Source organism: Etheostoma cragini, chromosome 15 (genome assembly GCF_013103735.1).
Source record: "Etheostoma cragini isolate CJK2018 chromosome 15, CSU_Ecrag_1.0, whole genome shotgun sequence".
In the NCBI taxonomy this organism is placed as follows: Eukaryota; Metazoa; Chordata; class Actinopteri; order Perciformes; family Percidae; genus Etheostoma; species Etheostoma cragini.
In genome coordinates, this window is record NC_048421.1 from 13,668,761 (window position 1) to 13,683,533 (window position 14,773).

The 14,773-nt window shown below is 40.4% G+C and overlaps 1 protein-coding gene across 7 annotated transcripts in view; it reads left to right on the forward strand.

The window, feature by feature from the left end:
* The window catches only part of gpatch8 (G patch domain containing 8), a 29,589-nt gene that overhangs the window by 9,946 nt on the left and 4,870 nt on the right, over positions 1–14,773 (forward strand). For 2 of the 7 annotated variants that reach the window (XM_034894912.1, XM_034894916.1), the window contains 7 exons: positions 1,353–1,371; positions 5,047–5,119; positions 10,180–10,221; positions 12,559–12,626; positions 13,847–13,933; positions 14,097–14,240; positions 14,386–14,516. In XM_034894912.1, the coding sequence (XP_034750803.1) occupies positions 12,600–12,626; positions 13,847–13,933; positions 14,097–14,240; positions 14,386–14,516 (389 nt within the window). In that variant the 5' untranslated portion in view covers positions 1,353–1,371; positions 5,047–5,119; positions 10,180–10,221; positions 12,559–12,599. The remainder of the gene's footprint in view (positions 1–1,352; positions 1,372–5,046; positions 5,120–10,179; positions 10,222–12,558; positions 12,627–13,846; positions 13,934–14,096; positions 14,241–14,385; positions 14,517–14,773) is intronic. The other 5 variants (XM_034894910.1, XM_034894911.1, XM_034894914.1 and 2 more) reach the window with 3 other exon arrangements.

A 14,773-nucleotide genomic window follows, 5' to 3' on the forward strand; every position in this document is an offset into this window, starting at 1 on the left:
ATTATACCAACAGTAAAATATGGTGGTGCTAGTGTGATGGTCTGGGGCTGTTTTGCTGCTTCAGGACCTGGAAGACTTTCCGTGATAAAAGGCACTATGAATTCTGCTGTCTACCAAGAGATCCTGAAGGAGAATGTCCAACCATTTGTTCGTGTACTCAAGCTGAAACGAACTTGGGTTCTGCAGCAGGACAATGATCCTAAACACACCAGCAAGTCCACCACCGAATGGCTGAAGAAAAACAAAATGAAGACTTTGGAGTGGCCTAGCCAAAGTCCTGACCTGAATCCTATTGAGATGTTGTGGTATGACCTTAAAAAGGCTGGTCATGCTCTAAAACCCTCTAATGTAACTGAATTAGGACAATTCTGCAAAGATGAGTGGGCCAAAATTTCTCCAGGACGCTGTAAAAGCCTCATTGCACGTTATCGCAAACGCTTGGTTGCAGTTGTTGCTGCTAAGGGTGGCCCAACCAGTTATTAGGTTTAGGGGGCAAATACTTTTTCACACAGGGCCATGATGGTTTGGATTTTTTTTCACCTTTAATAATAAACACCTTCATTTACAAATTGCTTTTGGTGTTTAGTTGTGTTGTCCTTGACTATTGTTTAAATTAGTTTGATGTTCCGAAACACTTAAGTGTGACAAACATGCAAAGGAACAGGAAATGAGGAAGGGGGCAAACACTTTTTCACACCACTGTATGAGTTACCTCAGCAGCCCACGTTTTGCAAGGCAGATCCCTAAGGAGCCTGTCTGTTTTCTTTTCAGAATGTGTAAAATCTAATGTTTTTGAGAGTGGTCATCCAAAGAAAATTGCATAAATTATGCAGTTTGGTTTTATTTAATTTTAGTCACTTCTGTGGATTAATATGCCTTTCTCATGTTACATCCTCCTAGGTAATCTAAACAGGAGCAATTTATTTTACCCAGACAGGGACACACAAACACAACCATACAGTACACATATAAAGGGCTGCATAGACTGAAGCGATGTGATTCCTAAATACTCTGAGGTCTCTAGGTGGGGTCCCCTGCATATCACTTCCCTTACCCATATCTTTTTCCATGCACTGTGCCAATGATGGCACAGTGCACAGTTTTAAAAACACCCCCTACTGTAGATCTCTTTTGTTTGGATAACATTTTTCTATTTTTCTCTCTCCTGTATTAACAGTCAGTTGTTGGATTTATTGACATGCCTACCTTTTCTGTTTGTGTAAAGTGTTATGTTTATTTAAAAGCAGAGAGAGATTTGCATTTTTAAGACCTTAGAGAAGCTAGAAGAATTGCAGTTGAAAGCGTTTGGCTGGTTTCTTACGTTGTGTCACGTGTGACTGTTTTTTTGACAGCCCAGTATTTTAAAGCCAGGTTCGTATGGAAATGCCTTCACTCCACTTGCACTGCTGTTGGACTCGCCGTCGTTGCTTTCATCCGTCTGTCTGTCTCTTCTTTTGGTGCACTCATCCGTTGTTCAGCACGCAGTCTGCGCCTCATCTCAGCCCTTTAACCTTTGCTTAGCCCATTTTTAAATAATCTGTTAGTGTCAGCAGTTGTAACTGGTGCCTCATCCAACCTGCCCTTCTTTTTAATATTTCTTTAATCTCACTGAGATAAAAAATTAAATAAAAATCCTAAGCTTTGTAAGATGAAACATGTAGGGCTTATGTTCTTTAAGCTTTCAGATCATTTCATTATACAACTCTTGGTCAGACTTTGCTGATTTTTGCGATTAAAAAATAAACAAATCCGCTACCAGGAATTGTGTAGAGGCTGACCAAGAGTATTTCTCAGGCGTTTAGGTTAAGGTGCCTATTATTTTCCTCCTTGCTCCAAGCCTTATAGATGAGCCAGTCCTCAAAGTCAATATAAATGTTAATGTGGAGAGTGTTGCACCATAATACTGCAGTAAGGGACAGAAGTATACCCAATGATGGTGGGAGGGGGAGATGTTCACTGCAGCAAATTCTGCAGTGTTTTCCTACACAATGAAGTCTCTGGATTATTTGGCCACCTGGCAGGAGGCACCACACACTACCTCCCTTTTTCTGTGACATGTCCAGGAACATCCAGGCAAGGACATCTTATACACAGTGATGGCATATTAATGGGGCATTTAATGTCCAAGCTTTGAGTTGACACAGGCAGGCGGTGTCAACCATGAGAGGCCTAGCATAGATTTTGTCGGTGCACAATCCGTTCCGCGCATGTGCAGATGATATGATAAACGCAGATTTACGATACTGCACAATCTGTTCCCATGGAAAGGTAAAGAAAGTCTGTTTGCCTCCACCGGAAAGCTAGTGTTAGTTTAGCTAACAGCTAATTCGGGTCACAACCAGCTGAGACGGCATGTAAAAGACCCTCAAAACTTTAAATAACAGTTTAAATATATAACAGCTGTTACGTCAGTTCTACTTTACTTGTGCTCATTTAAAATACAATCACTCAATACTTGTCTTTATTACTGTAAAGTCTTAATTAAGCTGTAGCCTGCTTTTCCCACTGTTTAGTTTAGTGAGTAATGTTATTTTAGGCTGAATCAAACTGCGGTTAGCCAAAATTTCTGTTAGCTAAACTAGCGCCAGCTTCACGTTGGTGGCTAGCCGTGCTCTTAGCTATCCATACACTATCTGTACGGCACAATATGTCATAGTTGTAGCGGTTAGCCGTCAGTCTCATGGATGTATTTAGAGGACGGTTAACTTCCACCGGCGTTAGCTTCCCGGCTAACCACTAGCTTTGAGTCAGTCTACAATAACGTTACTCAAACAGTGGTAAAAGAAGCCTACAGCTAAATTAAGACTTTATAGAAATAATAAACAAGTATTGAGTGATTGTGTTTTAAATTAACACAAGTAAAGTATAACTGAAGTAACTTTTATACATAAATTTCCGGTGAAGGCCAACAGCAGACCACCACTGTGGAACAGATCGTGCAGTGCCGTAAATCCTCGCACAACATTATTATCATCTGCGCGTGCGCGAACATATTGCACATGCGCAGGACGGATCGTGTACCGACATTCCTTTATCGACGTAAACAGGAAATGTTAGTTTAGCCACTCAATTGGGAGGCAAACGTCAGGCAGTTGATTAAGATGTAAATCCTAGTCGTCACAATGGTAGAATCTTCACAACTGATAGACTTTAATTCTTCCAGAAAAATAGGGCAAAGGAAGGCAACAGTTTGCACTGAAATACCAACAGTGGTTTACAAAAAGATTAATGCAAATGTGTCCCAAATGAGACCTTGTGGGCGGAGATGCAGTGGGTGCTGTGTGTTTGACAACCACTCCCCTTCACATGCACTAATCTTTTCAAGCCCAGCTCACCCCCACCACCCCAGAAACTCACCTACACCATGGCTCTGCTCTGTTCTGCCCCCCTGTCCCGAACCTCCTCTTTTGTCAAAGAGAACTAGTTAAGCCCTGTTGAGCCATCACCTTCCTCTCTCTGCCTGATCCACCCAAGACTAGCATAGTTGGAGTTTTGTTAACCCGCCATCCACCCCACTGCCCCACCCCTGTGTACCATTCACAGTGCGCTACTAACACCGACGATCCTTTTTGTTAAAATTCTTTAACAAAATGCTGCATGCTATTTTGTTCCAACCCCTTCACTTTCTGTTTTTGAAAGTTTGTCAATCTCTTTGTGATTATAAATATCCTTTTTGTTTGGTTTGTATGTTTTTTTGATAGAATGCAGCACTCTGGTGAATGTTAGACACGCTTGGAATAGTTATAATCACAACAGAAAAAACACTCAAATCTCATTGTTCCTGTCTATTTGTGCTTGCAGATGTACTGTAGTGTGTAGTGGTGGGAGAGTCTTGCATTTCACTTAATGTTTGTTTTCTTGCTGACCCATACAAGTGATATAACTGTCTCAGACATGCACATTTGGCCCCAGAGTGTGCTATGAATTCCTGTTGTGTATGTTCTCGCACTCCTCTCTTGCCTCTTTGATACATAATCAGTTTGCCTGATCTTGTCCACATGTGCAGTGTTTGTATATATTGTCATAGCAACGATTAGTATTTAAAAGAAAAGCAAAATACTTTAAAGTGGACTGCAAATATTTTATCTTATGCTAACTAAAAACTACTTTGCAGTTTGGTAAAGTCTGCCAAGAAGGTTCTTTATGATATCTGAGACCTACAGTACATTTGTATCTAATAATGGTTTAAATGGTTGGGATCACAGTCAGACCATTGATAACTAACTAAAGATGCTGAAGGTGTTCAAAAACATGCACAATAGCTATTTCTAGTATATCTAATGGGACTACATGCACACAATGTCTCCCTCTCTTCACCTGCACACCCACATATCACTGTACATATTCTGTCCACCCTGGGCCTTGTAATGGTAATCCAAGGCCCACTAGCTCCACTTCCTTCTCTTCCTCCTGCTATTTTATTTCTGTGACAGCTGCATATGTTTCATGGTGCTCCCCTTGTCATGGTTACGAAATCACAGCAAGCTTGGACTTTCTGGTCTTCGTTTTGTTAATGCAAGATTTCCATACCTGTTCTGTGTCACTTTTTTGTGTACTAAGATCTTGCTCTGTGGTGGTTCATATATGTATGCGTGTGTGATACATATATTGCCCCCACCTTCCTCCCACTCCTTAACTTCTCAGTTAGTGGATGTGAATTGATGTGTTATCTTTATCAACCAAAAAAGTAGAAATGCTCATGCCCAATTTCTTTGCCTTAGAAACTGCACTCCTACTGTAGAGGGTATCCTGTAGTTTACAGGCTACACATAGCCTCATGTATTCATCATAGTGGAAAACCTACCCTTCTCTCGGTCTCCCACTCTATCCTCCAACCCCCTTACCACTCCTTGTGCTGGAAGACACTGATAGTACACGCTGTAGGTGGATGACGATAATAATGGTGGTGGTGGTTGTGCTGATGATGATAGCGTGATCTGAGTGTTTTATTTTGTTTTTGTTTGTTTCTGACCAGTACCAACGGGAAAAAGCTTCTCTTATTATTGGAATATTTTTGGTTTTTTTCTCCTCTGTTCTCTCTGCTAGGATAACATCGGGCACCGGCTGCTTCAGAAACATGGCTGGAAGTTGGGACAAGGTCTTGGCAAAACCATGCAGGGTAAGGAATCACTCTTCTGTACACCTATGTTCAATGTGTGCTGGTGGTACTGAGCCACCACCTTCTGTCATTTTCTTCCCCCTCACATTTCCAGTTTTTTTTTTTTTGTATCTGCAAATTTTCTTTTTTCTTTCTTTCTCTAATCTATCCCTTTGTGACGATTGCTGGGTAAAATATTTTTATTTAAACAAACGTCATTACATTTGTTCCTGTTGCTTGCATGCTGTTGCTCCCTCAAACTTGTTTCCGGGGGCGTTGTAAAGGATTAAGACTAAGGTCAGGGACCCTGGGTTGGGAGATTGTAGTGTTGTGTTTCAATTATGCATTGAAAGACAAACACTGACACCCCCCCCAACTCCCCCGTCAAAATCTCAGTTTAATTAGGTAGTTTTGTTCAAATCCATTTTTTTTTTTTTTTTTTTTTTTTTTTTCCAGCTTTAGAAAAAGTGTTTACTGTATGTACTCATGGATTGCTGATGCACTTAGATCTCGTACCGTTTTCAGATCTTACTTTGAATCCCTGGTTAAACAAAGAAATTCTAAAATGTAATCCATTTACCTAGCCAGGTTTATATTTTGGTCACAGGAGCTATATGTTGCTTCTCTTCTGAGACATGAGTTGTTTTGTGGCAGTGTCGCAGAAGTACAATTAAGAGCACATAGTTGTCTTTGGAAACGCAAAACGTGTTAGCCAGAACTCCATCCAACATGGCATGTCTTTGCAGGAATGCAGAGCACTTGAATTAACAGGCAATGTACAATACCTTTTTTGGGCCTTGTCTGGTCAGTTGTATTTGCAATTACAGAACAGGCCCCTGTGGCAAAGATGTTGGACCTAATCTAGAACTAAAGTACCCAGACAGTCTGGATTTGAGTTTGTTTGGATTGTGTTTTAAGTTTTTACTAGATTTGCGATGTCTGTCAAATCTCTCTAGTCTTTTTAACATTTACTTTTATCAACATATTATGCACACTAGACGTTTCTTTTATTTAAGATCATGGATATCATTGATGTCATATCTTTAGACTGTTTTGAAAGTGGTTCCAGTAAAATGCTCTATAAGCACAATGATGTAAGATGTAGAAACTTTTAACCAGAAAGACGCATTAAAAAGGTTTCCTTGCTGGAGACATCTGTAATTGTATGGCCCAGTTGATATTGACTTTCTGTAAGTGGAAGCAGGCTGAGCAGAGTTGTGTGTGTTGGTCTTGGCTAACGTCAGCACCTCATTAGCTCAACCCCCCTATGCTCATAGTCTCATTGGCTCAGAGATGGTGGTGCAGAGCCCTGGCATGTTTCCACTGAGCCTTGTCCTGTCTCTTCCTCCTCTTTCATGAGTATCTTTACTCCCTCTATCATTCTTTATATCATTCTTTATCCTTTACAGCCTCATCTCCCGCATTGTCTACGACTATGAGTAACTCTGTCATTGGCAGGCCAATGAGTCTTGCAGTTTGCTAAGAATGGAGCTTGTTTCTCAGCATACTTTTTAGCATTTAGTTTTGTCTACCTCTTCTGTGTTCTTTTTCTGTCCTCGCTCCATACCATTTTAACCTCAGATCTAGGGATGCACCTAATGTTCCACCAAAATTATTCGTCCAAAAATGGCAAAAAAAAAAAAGTGTGTTTGGCTAAATAAGTGAAACGGCTAAATAAATTTGATAAAAAAGTTTTTAATGACGCAATTAAATACTTACCAACGTAGAGTGAGAGGCGCATCTCATGTCCAGACCGGGGCCGAGACACGGCAGTATTAACAGTTGTAGCCACCGTTTGTTGAGAAGCTTTTTTGTTTTTATTTTTCACACCATCTTTCCTACCTTTTTTTTTTTTTTTTGTCTCGCTTTTCCCTAACATCGTAGCACTCGTAGTCTGCTCTACTCTCAATCCACGCTCCATACACCATGTCCACACAGTCACTAACGTCACTCAGTATAGTGTCTGCTGGAATGTTGAAATGTTCAGTGTTTAATAATTTTTTTTTTTAATTGTAGTTTTGTAATTTACTAATTTCTTTGAAAAGCAAGACAAAGTAGTAAAAAGCATTTGGTTATCAAGCTGTGGCCAAGTATTTTCATTTTATTCGGCTTCGGTCAAGAATTTTCATTTTGGTGCATCCCTACTCAAATCTTAAATTTCTGTAACTCCCATGCAGTCATTTACATTCACTTCATTTCTCTTTTGTTGTTTAATTGCAACATTTGCTTGAGTGCATTGCTTCCCCTGTAAACCCAGCAGTAAGATGCTCAATGTCAGAATTTGACTGAGAAAGATGTCTGCAGCACATGCCCAAACTGAAGACAAGTTACAGTCTTAGACATGGACATATAGGGGCATATGCGGTGCTTGGAAAATGAGTAAACTCACTGTGTAAATCAAAAGACAGTTTGTCTGCATTCAGGCTTGTGCTGCTTAATTAGATTGGTAGGCAGCGTAGTTAGATTATGGAAAAGTCAATGTCTTGTGTTTGTGGTTTAGGTTATGAGATTTTCTGTTGTGTATGTAGTTTACACGTGCGTAGTGGTTCACCAGATGATGGCTGTGATGCTTGATTTTGTTTGCTGATCACAAGAGGAGTAAGAAGAAGAAATAATAAAAACATTTACATTCAAATAAATAATAGAAGAATATATTTGTTTCCACTGTTTTCATCTGGGCTAACAAGTGGTGGTATCACATGTATTTGGCTCATTGTGGAAATAGTCTAACAGGCAGGTATTGTTGTACGTCACTCACGCCTATACAGTTTATCCAGATTTGTAATTGTCTCATGTCAAAATGAAAAATAAAGGATAAACTACAGGTTTGTTCTGTCATTAACGTTAATGCTACAGAAGCACATCAAGATGCCATATGATGACAGCTCTTGATTAAATTATTTTGCCCTCTCTGCCTTGTAGCTAGCAGCCTACATTTAAAAAAATAAAAAAAATAGTATAAACGCTCAGCGTTTGGTGTGCATCATTGTTTATTTCCATCTGGCCTTGAACAGCTGAAAAACAATCTATTTGATGTGATAAGGATGTGTACTTTGTTTGGAGGAGAGCACAAGTTGTAGGGGTCAACTCTGCTCTTGTTTTTGCTGCTGGCACCACTGATGTGTGGTTATGTAAGCATCCTGCTTTGTGGGCAGATGAGACTGCGGCAAAGTGTGTCCAGTTGTTAAGGAATGAATGGCCCACTATCTCTGTTCAGATTTGCTTAATGCACCTAGGAGTTGGCTCACAACACAATTGCACCCTTGCATCACATTGAAGTTTGCTGGATAATCATTGTAATCTTCCTCTCCTTTCCTGTCCTTGCAAGAAGAGAAGGTTTATGGAATTTGAAGTGAAAGCATTGTGTCCCCTTTTTTAAGTTTTTCACTGTATTGACTTTGTTCTTATTCTTCTTTTGTCCTTTTTGCCCCTTTTTAGGTAAGGTTTGTTGGATTCCCTCTGTATGTCAGTATGTGTGTGGGTGTGTTTTCTTTCTCCCACTCTGAGGTTGACCTCAATGTAACACCCCTTTTACAGTGTACCGTAGGCTAATGGCCTCTGTCAGCTTCCTCCTCTTTGCTTCATAATCACTAAACCTTTATTTCAATCTGCACAAAGAGTAAAGCGCTTCTATTTGAACAAAGAAAAAAAATCAATTTTAAATCAAGGTAGATTTAGAAAAGCCATAATTCCATCACACCCCTTAGAATCCTCATCATCTCCAGGATGTTAAATTGTTTTTCTTTTTGAGTTTCCGTTGCTGCTGTTGGGTATCTGATCGGCTGTAATTACGGCTCAGACTTTGAATGGCTTGCAGAGTAGCAAATTTTCCCTCCTCTGCTTGTTTGCCTGTTTCTACCTCCAAACCTGTGAAACTTGTGTGTGGTCATTATGTGGGACTGAGATGTGTATGTGTCTGTTACTGACCGGGCCATAGACTCAACTTACAGGGAATGTCTCACCACCCTTCTACACCTCGACTGTCTCTACACCTCAAATGTCTTTGTCCTCATGGTTACATGCACCCGTCCTCTCCCTGTTTCTTTGCTACTCCTGCACAGCATGATTGTCCCAGAGGTGCACTCCTGCTTGCCTCAAACTGTCACACTCACCTGGGGCTTTAAGCAGTGTTGGAGGTAACACACTGAATTACTACTTTTACGTAAAGAAGTGAAATGTTTAACTCCCGACGGGTGCGCAGTTTATATTTGTAAGTCTACTTTGGTAAAACTGCTGCGACATAACAATGCAGACTCCACTCTAAGCACTGCTCAAAGCCTTGCCAGCTCTTTCCTCAAGTATTTTTTCATGTGTGTCATGTGTTCACTCGTTCTGGGGTTAAGCACATCCAAAAACAAGCTCGCTCGCTGATGGCTAGCGAGGAAATGAAAAAATCTCAGGGAGATTTGCTTACTGGGCTGACAAGGGTCTGCAAGGCAAAAAGCTCACAGGGGGAAAGTGGTGGTTGTCCCTAGAGGCATCTATCATCTCAGACCAGATTTTTGACCTTGTTTTTTTAAGGCACAAACATTTCCCTGTATCAGACACTCCAAAAGTAGATGTTACTTTTGCTTCACAACTTTATTTTTTTCCTTTACTTGTTAAAGTTAATATGCTGTAAGACTCAGTTGTTTATGAATTATTCCCTTACCTATTACAGCTCCTTCCAAACTTTTTCGGATGGGTTCTCTGATTTATTTTTGGTGAAGGTAAAAAATTTAGGTTTTTACTGATGCAGGGATACAGGATTTACTTCATAAGGGATGGTAGTTTGGTACCTTTTAGGACATATTCTGGTTGAGATTGCAAGATGACACCAGGCTAGGGGCCTGGGGACTTGGACGAGTGGTTGGGAGAGTGGTGAGAGGATATCCCTGTAAGCACCTAGCCCTGTGTGAAGTGATGATTGGGAGGGGGGGTGGTGGACACACTGAAACCCTTCTGGTAATAACCCCCCCCCCCCCCCCCCCCCCCCCCCCCCCCCCCCACCCTTAACCCCACAACCACACTCATAACCCCACAATCCCTTCTCTGTGTCCCTCAATCTTCCTGCTTAACCAATTGGTGTTTCTTTTTTACAGCGATTTGATCCTGCCCATGTTGTGCTGATGGTAAACTTAGTGGTAAATGTTATTTTATCCCCAAATCGAATTGTTTTATTTTGTTTTAATTTCTCCCATTTGTTTTGTTTTCCTCTCATCAGAGCACCAATGCTATATAGGCTTTCAATTTTCTCTATTAGTCCTCATTCTGCTGCTTGTATATTATCATGCATATGTATTACTCTTAGAACATTGTCATTTCGTTTGTTTTCAGTTTTTTTTTAACCTTGTGATTCACACCCTGTGATTTAGATGCACATTGTTTTTGTCTAGTCCCTTTTTATTTTCCACTTGAATGGGTAATGTGGAAGTATTGTCACTGTGTTTTAAAGATTGGTGGTAGTTTGGGATGACTGTAATTGTTCATTAATCTTTAATTCTAGGCCTGGCTTGTGACTCCATTCAGACAGACCACTGCAGTGGCTGACTAACAGACCAACCACTTTTTTGGAGTGTGAACACACCTATATCAGTAGATAGTCTGGGCTCTAGATGTCTCATAATAAGTCATTTCCTCACTTCCTCACTGGAATAAGGCTTCCATAATTATGCAATCAGAGTAAGGTTTTCAGCCAAACACCCATCCAGACACTGCAGTGGGACTGAGAGTCCAGGCATGCCATTGTATGTTACAATGCTCATGCATCTATGATTTCAGAATAAATGTCATTGGGCTGTGATGACTAAATTATTCCAGGAAAGCACAAATATTAACATTGAATAATGTTCCTACCTTCCTACTTCTGTCCAGGAAAGTAAGAATGTGCCAGGAAATAGTTCCATTTAAAGTAATAAATTCATAGTCAAGGTATACTGCTTATCTTTGGGCTCTTTTTGGCTCAAAGTATTATTTTGGTATGGGCCTTCTGGTTGTTCTATGTAATAGAGAGAACCTTAATTTTGATTAATTTCTAGAAAATTCAAACCACTGGCCCTACTTTACACAAGCATCATAGCAGTTCAACTCTTATTGTACATTTGCATGCTCAATGCTTGTATATATTCCATATGCCCAATGGTATACATAGTAAATCAATTAATGCAAAAAACTAACTTGAATATGTGGGAAAAGAAAAAACTGAAATCAAACTGAATTGATAATCACTATCAGTATGATTAATTATTGTATCTGGCTGGCAAAAGGAGCAGCAGAACTAGTCCAAATTTCTTATGCATTTTTGTTTTGAGATTCCCCTGTCTGTCTGTCTCTGTCCTCCCCTTCCTTCTTCCCCCTACCCTTGTTTTACCAGGTAAGTATCCCCATCCCTTGCACTGTCACCATGGCGATACCTGGCCTGTGACGTCACTCCGCTGTAGTTCAGTGCTTGTGTCCTTTTTTAATTTTACTCTGTCTATCTCTCTGCTTTGTTTGGCTGATTATAAGTGGATTAAGCAATTCTGTGTCAATCTCCAAAGTAGTTTTGATTTTTATATATTTTTTATCTTTAATGTTTCATTCTTTTTCGTTATCTTTGGTTTGTTTATTTTTCTACAGTTAATTTCCTTCCGAGCTAGCTCTTTTCACAGCTTTCATAATGTAGCTTAAGTAGACAGAGGAAAGAAATAATCATTTTAGTTCTAGTCATGATGAGAAAGGGGGCCTGTGACAAGGGAACAGATTTGGACTTTATTAAAATAGAAGGGGTTTGCAAGGGTCAACCGACCGGCAGATGGTTTAGAAAGAGATGATGCAATAGGCCTTAGATAACATTGCAAGGCTTTGTTCTCCTCATTGAGGGTGTCGCAGTGGCTCACAGTAAGCATCGGCAGCAGCTGCGCAGACCTATTGCAACTCCCTTCTCTCACAGAATAAACACACACACACACACACACACACACACACACACAGCCCAACAGAAAACAGTCTCACAAGCTGTAGTGTCCTGGATAAACTTGGCAATCTGGTTTAACAGGACTGCAGCAATGAGCGGGTGGGGGAGGGGTGATGGGTTGCACAACTACAACTACACTGGAAAGATATGGAAATAGATTAGCTAAAGGCTGACAGTCTTGCTTCTAGTGAGCTTTATCTTTCTATTAAGACATTTTGCTGAACAACCTTGTTGCCCTGACTTCATTCAAATCAATGATTGCAGCTAATTTGACTCATTTCAAATGCAAACCCGCAGCTAGGCCAAATTTAAGAAAAGTTAGATAAATACTCTGTACTTGGTGGCTGCAGTAAGCTGTGAGAATGGCTGACGTTTGGTTCACTGTAGCTTTCTGGTCTTTTTGCACTTTAAGGCAAAATTTTCTAACCCCAGCACCGTATGCTCTAAAAGCAGGCTGTCTCCGAGCTGGCCCTCCATCTTAGTCTCAAAGACTCACCTAGTCCTCTCTCTGTCTCTCTTCCCTCAGGACGCACCGACCCTGTGCCCATCACCCTCAAATATGATGTCATGGGGATGGGACGGATGGAGATGGAGGTAAGATGCAGTTTGTTTTATCCCCATCATTTGTTCTTATGTTTTTAATGAGGAAATGATAAAATCATAAATGAAATATCTGCTCTGAACTCGTTTTGATATTGGGCAAGACCACTTGCTTGAGCACACACCACTATAATCTTTAACTTTATATAATGATCACTGGTGGAGCTGTCCTTTAGTCTATCCTAGTCTTATGTGTGTGTATTGTTATTTAATGAGTTGTCATGAAATGAGTGTGTACGTTTAGTTTTTGTCCTACAATTAAATTTTTTATTGTTTGATGTTATGTGTATTTATTATTGCATTGCCACATTTTCAAGTGAGCTGTAAGGACCTCAGGGAGAATAGCACCTGCAATGCAGGACCTAATGAGGATCCTAAATAAATAAACAAGCAAACAAACAAACATTACTGAGAGGTGAAATGAAGAACATGGTGACACAACCCGTGGTCATTAAGAGCTCAGTGCTGACTTCCTAACAGTCTCTGAACGAATCATTGGGTTCATCAAATCCTTTTCTGTGGCAGAAAAAACAATATATGAGCCGCAGAGTACTAAGCACAGCGTCAAGTTTCAGCTGGAGGCATGTAAAGCTCCACAGCATTGGACTGTTAGGCAGCGAAAACAATTCTCTGAAGTTATCATTCTTCACAACTGGCAGCCTGACAGACAACGCTGAATGTGGTGGATGCCAGAAGAACACTCACCTAAATAAAGACAGTAAATGGGTGCCAAATGTAAAGTGGTCAGTGGAGAAAGATTAATGATATGGGTTAGGTGCCTAAACACTGAAGTCTCAGTTGACATGTTCCCACAATCCATCATGCCTTTACTATTGTAGTCTAACTAAAATTATTTTGGTCTGCTAGATTATGCATACTGTTCTGTAAATCTGTTGTCCCCTGTTCTCCTTTGAGAAAAAAAATTACAAACCGTAGAGAAGTTTAACATTAATGGAGTTACACAGATGGAGGACTTGTTTTGATAAAGCCACTGAAAAAGGCATGACTCATTTGTTAATGTCCAACTGAAATCCAATCTGCCAGCATCAGAAACGTGTGGGAGAAAACACAAGCAACACAGATAGCTCAATCATAGTCTGCGTAGCAGCTTGTCCAAAACATGTAATGAAAATGTATGAACAGCATATAAGATGAATTTGGGCTGCTCCTGTTGATTCAGGAGGATTTTTTAACTGCTGCGTCTGTACTTTTAGTTGGACTATGCAGAGGACGCCACAGAGAAGAGAAGAGTGCTTGAAGTGGAAAAGGAGGACACAGAAGAACTGCGGCAAAAATACAAGGTAAGGGCCCTTCAGTCTGGTGTCATTCTGAAAATTAGTGTCGGTCAGTGTAAGTGGGAGTGCTGTAGTACATCTAAAAGTAGAAGAAAAAAGGAGACCAAGTCCTCTAGATACTGTAGTAAAATATTCACTTATTCCTTCCTGTATTTTCACTCAACAATAGGACCAGATGGAAAAGGAGAAAGCCATTGCAAAGGCTCTGGAAGACCTGAGAGCCAATTTCTATTGTGAGCTATGTGACAAACAGTACACCAAACACCAGGAGTTTGACAACCACATTAACTCTTATGACCACGCTCACAAGCAGGTACTTTTGATTATCAATTCTTGTACTCCTATTGGAGATCTTTTCTGTCAAAAAGTGTTTTTGTCTTTTTTTTCTGTACGAGAAGAGATCCTGATGTGCTTTGTTTCTCCCTGTCTTGTCAATGTCTTGTCTTTGCGTAATGCAGAGGCTTAAGGAGCTGAAACAGAGAGAGTTTGCTCGTAACGTGTCATCCCGTTCCCGGAAAGGTGGAAAAAAGCAAGAAAAGATGCTGCGTCGATTGCACGAGCTGGCTGAGCAGAGAAAACAACAGGACCGGTAAGAATTCATTCCTGGAGTTCCCTCTGCTGGCTGGATTTTAAAATATATCTGTAGTGGTAAAACGCATATGAATGTCTGTTGTCTTTTGAGGGACAATTGTGCAACCCCTTAATGCCAAACACACACTTTCATTACTATTTTCTGGTTTATACAATTGAATCCCGATGCTAAACAATACTGAGAACTTGTCTGGCCCATAATTAAACAAAACACACAAGGCATGCTACTATCCTGTCACTGCAATTAGGTCCGGT